The 10288-nt window shown below is 47.7% G+C and overlaps 1 protein-coding gene, 1 long non-coding RNA gene and 1 pseudogene across 2 annotated transcripts; 2 read left to right on the forward strand and 1 right to left on the reverse strand.

The window, feature by feature from the left end:
- Positions 1–260: 260 nt before the first annotated feature.
- Positions 261–1832, reverse strand: LOC130521098 (tyrosinase-like). Its single transcript, XM_057024747.1, is given in 4 exon segments — positions 261–533; positions 607–823; positions 939–1139; positions 1141–1832. Coding segments are annotated over 4 exon segments (1191 nt in total). The 5' UTR covers positions 1762–1832; the 3' UTR covers positions 261–381.
- LOC130521099 (uncharacterized) lies at positions 819–2694 on the forward strand. The gene is made up of 2 exons (XR_008949181.1): positions 819–1350; positions 2351–2694. It is a non-coding gene; the product is annotated as an uncharacterized LOC130521099 (long non-coding RNA).
- A 1777-nt stretch (positions 2695–4471) lies between these two features.
- Positions 4472–8000, forward strand: LOC130521097 (metabotropic glutamate receptor 5-like; annotated as a pseudogene).
- The last annotated feature ends 2288 nt before the right edge of the window (positions 8001–10288 follow it).

Here is a 10288-nt window from a genome sequence, read left to right on the forward strand (position 1 = left end):
ACTGGACTCACTGGCATCGAGCAGATTTGAATATTCATATCCGAGGTCCTTGCTGGAGATGAAGTAGTCTCTGTTCCTGTGGAGCGGCAGGAAGGGCACCATGTGGTATCCACCGTTGTGTCCGATTGGAGCGTCAGAGTCCGGATACTGGGATGGAGGAGGTCTGTGCCTCCTGAGCCACTGCTCATAATACTTTCACAGATATGCTGCTGTCAGGTGGAGTTTTTAGGTGTTTCCGCCCTTAAAAAAGGTTAGTGTGGTTCAAGTGCGTATTGGCTAGCTAATAACCGTCCCCCGCGAGGAGTAAACGAAGGTTTATGGGTAAATGAGGTGGAAAATTGTATTAAATGCAGTTTAAATGTGAATTATGGCCTTCTTCTCTCACCTGTCAACAAAAGTATGGTGGAGAAGGAAGATGGGGTCATTTGCTGAAGCCTGCACAGAAGACATCGTTCCGTTCAGGAAGACGTGGATGGCAGCATGCATTCCCAACCGGGAACTGTTTCCTAGGCCAGTCTTTGGATCCCCGAACCCTATAGATTTATATAAGCATCAAAAGGGGAAACGCCCAAGAAAAGACCGGCTGCAGGGCGGAGCTTATCTGACCTTCCACGGTGTTCCTGAAGCTCATGTTGGAGCTGCGGTCCATGGCCCCGGTGTCATACTGGGTTAAGCTGAGCGTGAACGCCACGTCCGCCGAGGTCGGCAGCCTCTCCACCAGGTTCCGGTTGTGGTTCCCAGGGTTCCGACGCAGCGGGCCTTCCTGTCTGGCATCGCATAACACGCCTCTGTTGTTGTAATCTTCTGGTGTGGAGCACAAAGTCTGGTGGAGAAACAGGAGAGCATCTAATGGTACTGCAAAAAAACGGACGGACGGACGGACAGACAGATATTTTCATTTATTTTAGGCACATTTATTTCGAGAGGAGAACTTTTACCTTCCAAGATGAGAAGACCGACCCTGGGCTGAGAAAACTGGGATCCTGGGGGCTCTGCGCCCCCATCAGCTCATCCGTGCACACGTCACAGCCCTGCGCGTCCCTCCAGTCCCAGTACGGGATGGAGAAGGTCGGGTCTCCGGTCAGCTTCCTGATCTCGCGCTCCCAGTGCAGCAGGTACGCGCGGTGCCACGGGAGGAAAAGCTGGCGCCCAGTGACCAAAGTCCACGTTGGTCCACACATTCCCAGGCCCACCCAGCAGCGCGTTCCGGGACACGTAATAGTGCATCCACACGAAGACATCGTACACGGAAACCTCTGCAAACATGGGGTTGGAGCCGTTCTCCATCTCCTCGTAGGTCCCAGTGGCTACAACGTAGTCGCTGCTGACTGACTGCTTGGCCAGGTTCAGGTAAGAAACCAGTCTTATCCTCTCGGATCGGGACAAATGCAAAATGTTCCGTCTCAGAGACTCTCTCCTCTCGCTACACTTCGCCCCAAAGTAGCCGTACTTACAGTCTGCGCAGTTGAAACCCATGAAGTTGCCGACGCACTGGCAAGTGCGGTTATAGAAAACCGAGGGCCATTTCTCGCGGTCGTCCAGCCCAATAAAGGGGTACTGGGGCCCGTCAGGCTGGTGCGTGAACTCCACGTCCTGGCAGAAGCCCCGGCCTGAGCTGGCCCCGCAGGGAGAGCCGTCCCCGTCCCACGGCGGGCAGCACTCTTTAGTGCGCAAAGCTGCCGCGGTGGCGCACAGACGTGGGAACTGTTGATGGCTCGGCGCGACCCGTAGGAGCAGAGTCGCGAGAGTTAGGAGCCACATTGGAGCAAACAGGAGACACCAAGACACCAAGAAATCCGAACTCTGAGCAGAATCCTGCGGCCCATTGGACTCTCACACGAGATTAGAGTCTTCTGAGTGTTTCCTCGGGCATGCACCCCCCCCCCCCCCCTTCTCTGTGGAGGCAATCACATGTCGGTTTACCCCTGGATCATGGGGGTAGGATGTGCGTCAGGGGCTTAACTTAACCTTCCCTTTTCCCTCTCTCTGAAACACACAGGCCCCTCCTGTGCGTTCCCCATTCATTCCTGTGAGCAGTTGTTTAATGCGAAGCCACATTAAACGTGAATTCTGATCAAAGTGATGGATATCCTGCTCCACATCCCAGCTCCAGCGGGTTTTTATGAATTTGACAGAAATATATGTTCAACAAGTCTTGCCCATTAATTCGATCCTTCAAAAAATGCCACTGGGGTACTGGGGTCGCATCTTTCCCATGGCTGTGTGCTGGAAAACATCGGAAGGGCAACATCTTCACGGCACTAATTCCCTTCAGCTTAATTTTTATTCAGTATCTGTGATTCAGCCTATATGCTCTCATTAACTAGGCCCGCTGGTGTTGTGTCTGCAGGTCAGCTTCTGTACAATGGGGGTCATCGGGGGTCAAAGGGAGATGCGGCCAGTCCAGTCCTCCTAAAGCCCACAACCATCTCCTTGGTGTCCAGGGGAGGGTCATGTGCTGCGTACCAGGCTGCCGGCTGCTCCAGCTCTCTCCTAAATGCTGCCTTGTGGTGTTGAGAAGTCACCTGAGAACATTTCTGGATCAACGCCCACCAGCAACCGTTCCAGGAAGGGACCTTCATGTGGTCAAATGATGGCCCTGTCACATGACAGCATCGTCAGAGAAACAAAGAGTTCTCTATCGTTCACGAGGGGGTGTGTACAACTGCAAAATACACAAAGACACAAAGACGATTTTGATTGCTGTTTTTTTCAAAATCATAAGAAAGTATATTCTCAGTGAAATTAAAGCAGCCGTATCGGAGTTTTGGTCAAACTTTTGGAGAACACTCAGCAGTGAGGGTCCAAAACCTTGAAAATCCACTTGAATTGTCTGCAGCAGAACCTGACAGCGATGTCGTTACTATTAAACTGACAGTAGTGATCAATAGTGTTGATCATCACTGATACAGGAACACCTCAGTGCGACCGTAAAGCTCTACATGTCTTTATTGATTTGTTCGATTTATTTTCATGCAAATACAGTCTAGCAGAAGGTTTACAGCATCAAGCCAGACAAAACAAAACACACTCACACACACACACACACACACACACACAACACACACACAGCCAGGTCTGATCCACAGTTAGAAACCGTAACAATAAAAAGCTGCTTCTCCCTCAGTTTTGCCTCCATCTGAAGACCTGATACTTCTGGATGTCTCATGAGTTAAACCCATATCTGACAAATAAAAAGGACTAAGACCATTAAGAGCTTTAAAACCCATGGAAGTAATCTTAAAACTGATCCTGAAGGCTCAGGCACACTGATGTTGCGTTCAAAGACCACACCGAGGTTCTCAACATTCTCAGATGGTTCAGTGCCAATGCCTCCAGTTTAGAATGAGGTTTTTCTCTCAGTGCTTCAGGGCTGAGAACCTCTGTTTTGTCCTGTTGAGTTGTGAAAAAACATGCCTGCCATCCACGACCTTAACGTCTAAAATCCACTTGGGAAGGTGCATATCATCTGCATAACTGTGGAAGTTTATGCCGTGCCATAGAAACATTTTAACTGATTAAACACTAGTTTCTCTAAAATCTTATTTAAAAATATCAGATTGGATGTAATAATTAGTGTCCAAAGTATCCAACCTCATCTAAAGAGACAGAAACCTGTCAATGGGACACAGAGTCAAGATCTAAGTCCAACTTCTGGGATGTATTGCTATCTAATAATGTCAACTTTGTTGCCAAAATCCCTCACACAAAGAAACAGGGATGATAAGACAGTCAATGGTCAGGAATAGTATCTCAGAGTCGTTACGGAGTTATCGTTAATTTGAACAGCAGAACTTTTTCTCTTCAGCTGTTTGATGGCTTCATCTCTCCCAGGAGGGTTTGATTTTCATTAGCTCAAATGGACTATATCAGTGTGTGTGTGTGCGCGCGCGCGCGGAGGCGGTAGCAAACTCGCGAAACACAACTTAAATGGGACCGTTGGCCACCAGAGGGCGCAGTTTCACCACCCATCATCAGCGTCTCTGGAATAACTCGTTCCTCCTCTTCCTCGGTGTCTTCCCTGTCTCCGTTTGAATTATTTCATTCCTTTGTCTCCAGGCTGTGAGCCACTACAAAACAACCCCAATTAACCCACAGACCTGCCAAAGTTCACCGGAAAAAGCATTCTCTTTAACGTCTCATACCAACAAAGAAGCTAGTGATAATTAATCTTGTTTAGGACCCCAGTGAAGCTTTGTGAAAGATGGACAATCATCAGTCACATTCCCTCATCCATCCCTCCATATTTACCTAAAAACCCACAAAAGCATGGAAATAAATATGGATTGCATATAAAAGAAAACCACACATTAATTCATGTATTTCAAAACAAAGAAAATCCGTTAGGCTGCTTGGTTAATTATTCACTTTGACTGCTAGTTTGTTGTGTCTCGTTTGGCCTCTGTTGATCCTTGCTGCGCCTTCCTCTGTTTCAGAGGTAGGAGGAGGAGGAGGAGGAGGAGAGTGTGTGCGTCAGTAAGTCAAACATGCTCCAGTAACGGTCTATATTATCTGCTGCTATTTGCAGTTTGCTGTAACCAGGCACCAGACAGAGGCTGAGCAGAGAGTCGGGAGCCTCTTTTTTTCCCTTTTTTGTGCAGCTCTTCTGTGATGGAAATGCTCTCAGAGAGGAACGGCAACGGCAAGACTGCTGCAAGAAATGAGGTAGGAGAGCTGGAGATCTGGCATAAAAGAGTGTGGCATGCAAAATAATGAATGGCTCCATAATTGCACATAGATCCCCGGGTCTGGTGTAGCTTCTGACACTTCACTGCATGTTTTAGTGTCTAAGTTGGATTAGTCTTTAATTGAGTCATTTGTTTGAGAGATCTTTGTCTTTCTTTAGGAATCAAATCCTTTCCTCTCTCACCACCAAGACTGTCAGCAAATATTCATCTGAGCCTGAGTTTTAAGGAGCCTGAGCATGGCAGGAGGTGAGCGGAGGGACACGCTGATGGGAAATGTGTTAGCCACGCTCTTGGTAACCAGCGTGATCCTGGGAGCTGACCCTGGCTGGCTCGGTCTCAGAGGACGGGCGGGGGTCAGCGCCCAGAACAACGAGAGAAGGGTGCTGGCCCACATCCCTGGTGACATCATCATAGGAGCCCTGTTCTCTGTTCACCACCAGCCACCTGCAGACAAGGTAGCCGCGTCCACAACACGCGTCAACAGTTGCTGTGGTCGTGCGCCAGTAATCCCGACTCACCTTTTAACCAGGTCCATGAGAGGAAATGTGGCGCCGTGCGTGAGCAGTATGGGATCCAGCGAGTGGAGGCCATGATGCACACGCTGGACCGGATCAACGCAGACCCCATGATCCTCCCCAATATCAGCTTGGGCTGCGAGATCAGGTGGAAACTGAGACCTCCTTTTGTATTGACAGTATATGGTTAGTGTTTGGGTTGGGGTTCGGGGCTCAGGGTTCGTCCTGAAGCACCGTTGAAACCTACACACAATAGTGTCGATACACGTAAGAGCAATAACTGGCTTCATTCTGGGAGAGATTTACTGAACGTTCCCTACTTAAGCAACACAAGCACAAGTATTTGGGTTCTATGCTCGATGTCCCCTGAAGGTGCAGGAGAAGCTCCAGCTGGAGAAGCTGAAGCAAACGTGTTTTTAATGCAGGGACTCGTGCTGGCACTCGGCGGTGGCGCTGGAGCAGAGCATCGAGTTCATCCGGGACACGCTGGTGTCCAACGAGGAGGAGGAGAGCCAGGGAAGGTGCACGGCGGAGGGGGGAGCATGTTGATGCAGGCGAAGAAGCCCATCGTGGGCCTGATTGGACCCGGGTCCAGCTCTGTGGCCATCCAGGTGCAAAACCTCCTCCAGCTGTTCAACATCCCACAGATTGCTTACTCGGCCACAAGCGTGGACCTCAGTGACAAGGTAGGATCTGTGGTAGATCCTGGGGAGATCCAGTAGTAACAACAGGTCGTCCAACCCCTCTTTATTTCCCTGCCAACAGAGCCTGTATAAATACTTCATGAGGGTGGTGCCATCAGATATGCAACAGGCCAGAGCCATGGTGGACATCGTCAAGAGGTACAACTGGAGCTACGTGTCTGCCATACACACAGAGGGTGAGACTGGGTCTTACTGGATTATTCTGGATTTCTCTGGATAATATAAATTAAAATCACTTGATAAAGTGACGCTTATGCCCCACCGTTGCCCCCTGGTGGCGGGCTGTAGTATACAGCCATTAATGTTGATTTGATTGATAAGATTGTGGGGAGAGATGATTGACAGCTGAGCTCTGAGGGTAGTAGGAGCCTGGTTACAGGACATAGAAGAGACTTTAACTCTGTGTCTTTGAGTCCATTATTTTGACTGCAGCCGCTGTGACCGGTGCCGATGGAGCAGCATTCATGTCCAAGGACGAGCGGATGTTTGTTTCATATCTGGTAACGTTCAGGTGTTGAGCAGCAGAGCGAGCCGTGAAGCCACTAAACTGTAACTCTCATTGTGTTTGTTGCCAGCATATGTGTGTCATGACAGAAAAAGTGATATGCAATTGGTAGATTATTGGGTCCACTCTCTGTAATCATGTGGCAAATCTGGCCGAGTTTTTCAGCAAACATCTGCCAGGAGCTTTAAAGTCCCCCCGGTGCTTGACGGACTTCAACTTTTAGCCGCTGCTCACACTCACAATGCACCATTCGCTGAATTTAGCGTTACCTTTTATTAGTAAAGCCTCCCGTTGGTATTTTCCAAATTGACATTTAAGTCCCAAAAGATTATGTATTTGTTTTCTTCTATCTCTGAATACTCTCCAAATATTCATCAATATTTCAGTTGAGTTCCACCTTTTTTTAACCTGTTCCTGGCTCAGAGTCTTACCCAGGGGAACTAAATCCCTCATGATTATGATAAGAGCTAAATCCCGACCGGATTGTTTATTCCATAAAAAAGGGCAAGCAAAGGGAGGATTAAAAGAAAAGCATTCTTTTGCATGAGGAACATTCCTTTTTAGGGGATAAACCATGTCAAAGAATATATATTATTATAGCCCATCTAGAGTTAAGCAGTAAGAGATTAGCAATCAACAATAAAGCAAAAATGGAATAGTATCAATAATCCACTTCCCACCCTTTTCTAGCATTAGCTTAGTTTAATTGCTCATATTAGCATCCATCCAGTCAAGAAGCATTAACAAATGACAAGCCAAAACGTACTTATTACAGTGTGGTTATTACACTGTAACAACTGTAACAACATTGTAGTTATCCCAGCGGTTTTTGGTTTTGGTAATGAAAACTTTTTTATTACATTTCACCCATACCTGCAGGCAGCAACTTGATGGAGATGATGATGGTGTTAAAATATCTCTTTACTGGGGTAAAGAGTCCCTTTAAATGCGTATACATACAGTATGTATGGCTGTTACATCCGAAGGAGGCGCGGCACAGGCTGGTGTAAACCTCACACGGCGATGAAAAGATGGCTTTAAGCAGCCTTTGCCTGGAGTACAGAAAGTAGGTGACCTCGTTTCTGGCAAAACTGGGGAATCTAACGCCATAATGGGGACAAAAATCAACGGATTCTCTAGAGCGCCGACAGCGTCCCACCCGTATAATTATTCCACCTATGTTTATTTAGCATGACAGGAAATAAAGACTTTTATTTCTGTTTTTTCTCTCCGCAGGTAATTATGGCGAGAGCGGTATGGAGGCATTCAAAGACATGGCGGCAAAGGAGGGGATCTGCATCGCCCACTCCGACAAGATATACAGCAACGCTGGCGAACGCAGCTTCGATAAGCTGCTGCAGAAGCTGCGAGGCCACCTGCCCAAAGCCAGGGTGGTGGCCTGCTTCTGCGAGGGCATGACGGTGCGGGGAATTCTCATGGCCATGAGGCGGCAGAGGCTGGTGGGCGAGTTTGTGCTCATTGGGAGGTGAGCGCTGGGCCCAGGGCTGTGATGGAGATTGGTGTTTTGTGTGTGCCTGTGATGCGTTTTCATCTTTAATTCAGACTCTCTTAAGCTGTCCAGCTCCATCAAACAGGACATCCTCATCCTCATCCTCATCATCATCCTTATTGTCATCTGTAAGACATACATCAACCTGTTGGTGGTCTAAGAAACTGGAGGTATTTATAATTACATTTCTTATATTGGATGTTGTGTGTGTGTGTGAGAGAGAGAGAATGAAAAGGAATCCATTACAATACGATTAAATATGCAAGAGCTTAATTTGTATGTAAAACAAGTAGAACGCCCTTTGGAGCTCTTCCTTCTTCCGATGCGTTCCCTTTAATTAAAGCGCTTTTGTCCACTAAACCGGGTTAGTAACAATCAGATGAGCCGATGCGACGCCAGGACAGATATGGTGAGACTCCATAAAATGGGCAGTTTATATAAATGCAGCCGGAAGGAGAGCTTGTGGGGAAGCGGGGGTTGGTTGTGCACGTATCAGAATGTGGCTTTATTTTAAGGCTCGACTCGTTGGCTCCATCTCATCCCTGCTGAGCTATAAATTCCTTTTCTCATTAGGCGTCACTTATGTAGGCTGTCGCTCAAATGTGACAGCAGGAAGCATAAATTAACCTTGAACTACATAGAGTAAAGCTTCCACCTTTGCGGTGTGGTTGTCTGCTGTGGTTGCTCGTTGGCCCAGGAACTGGTCAGATGGGGGTAGTAGACAGTGAGAGGTTTTTTTAGAGGGAGGAAAGTGAAAGATAATCTTCTCATTGGACTTTTTATTGGACTTTTTGCAGCCCAGCAGCTCCCAGCTTTGTTCCTACAGACGCCATCAACGCGGGGCAGGAGCCACCTCATATATTCAGCCAGTGTTTTACGGATCAATAGTTCACACAATAAATCCCTTTTCTTACTGCGGCTGTTTTTTTCATTACTTTTTGGCAAACTTAATTTATCGATTGAATAATTTGTTTTGCTGAATTCAGGTTTTTGGGGTCATAAAGAAATTGAACTAGATGTTCTTGCTGCTTTGTATGGTTGAGGCCGTTTTTAGTCGTTTTCCTTACGTTCCGTGCTGCTCTTTCTTTTCTAACAGCACAAACAGAGGCGACTGGAGGAAGCTGTTCCTCAGCACAGAGGCGTGAAGGGAAAACGTCGACCTCCCGGCTGTCTCGCTCTTATTCGCTTGTCTTGTTCTGTTTAATTTTAGAAATGGACTTCGTTCCAGCCTCAGGTTTATTCCACTACAATGTGCTAAAGTATCTACTCAGAGATGACCATGTGGCGCAAAGAGCACGCACGTGCGTGCTCACGTGCGCGAGGCTCTCGTGCGCGCGCGCACACAGGCGTGTTCTCATCTTCACCGTCGTGGGTGGTGGAGAAACGCGGTGGATGCAGAATGTTGACCTTTCAGGTCAGCGTGTGGGTTTCTGAGCGCTCGTTCAGGAGTGATTCAAACTACCCAGAGTCAGAAGCCTCCGTGCTTTTCATATCCATTTCTCTCTTTTTACACCAGTGTGCAGTTTCTTCTCTAAGGATGTGTTATGAAATAATCTCCTAGCTCACCCAGAGAGCCAGGAATCGTGAAAAAACACATCCAAACACCCACACAAGCGTTGCGTAACGCCAGCTCTATTAGCAAAGTTTCAAAGACGCTGTCTTGCGCCTCCTTTTTTTTGGGGCGGTTGAAACAGGAGCGTTTGTGCGTGATGGTGTTTTCCATGTGTGCACACGTGTGGAGGTGTTTGTGATTCTCCTGCCTTTAGCGTAGACGAGCATCCAGAGGGAACAGCAATATAGACGGAGTAAAGACCTTTTTAACACAGCTAACTGATTATGAGAATGTTTGACATCAAGCATGTCGTCGTCCAAAGGGTTCACCCCCGACATCGACAGGACAGTGCCTCTGATCAGTGATCGTGCGATGGTTGGTTTCCCCGTCCTTATTCTCACAGTGTCATGTAGGCTCTGGTTTAAAAGCATCCTACAGCAGGTGGCGCCGTCGTCAGGCTGGAGCAAATTTGGGGCTACGCAACAATCACCTGTTGCCATCACCTGTGGTGCGTCCTCGTTTGTGTGGATGTTACTTTGAGAGGAACATGCTGAGAGCCCATCAGAGCGTTCCTACAGTCGGAACACTGGGGATGGCGTTGCGTTCGCTAACAAAGCTCCATCCAGATCGCCACTCGCTCGCTCTCACACGTTCATGTGATTGCACATTGGGTGTTAACCTCTCGGCGTGGCTGAGCTACATAAGAACATGGTGGTTTGTTTTCAGCTCGATATTTTTCAATCATGAGAAATTACGCTCATAAAAAACAACTTTTTATCATGACATTTTTGAAGGTTTAAAAGGTCTTTCAATG

Source organism: Takifugu flavidus, unplaced genomic scaffold (assembly GCF_003711565.1).
Source record: "Takifugu flavidus isolate HTHZ2018 unplaced genomic scaffold, ASM371156v2 ctg696, whole genome shotgun sequence".
NCBI lineage: Eukaryota > Metazoa > Chordata > Actinopteri > Tetraodontiformes > Tetraodontidae > Takifugu > Takifugu flavidus.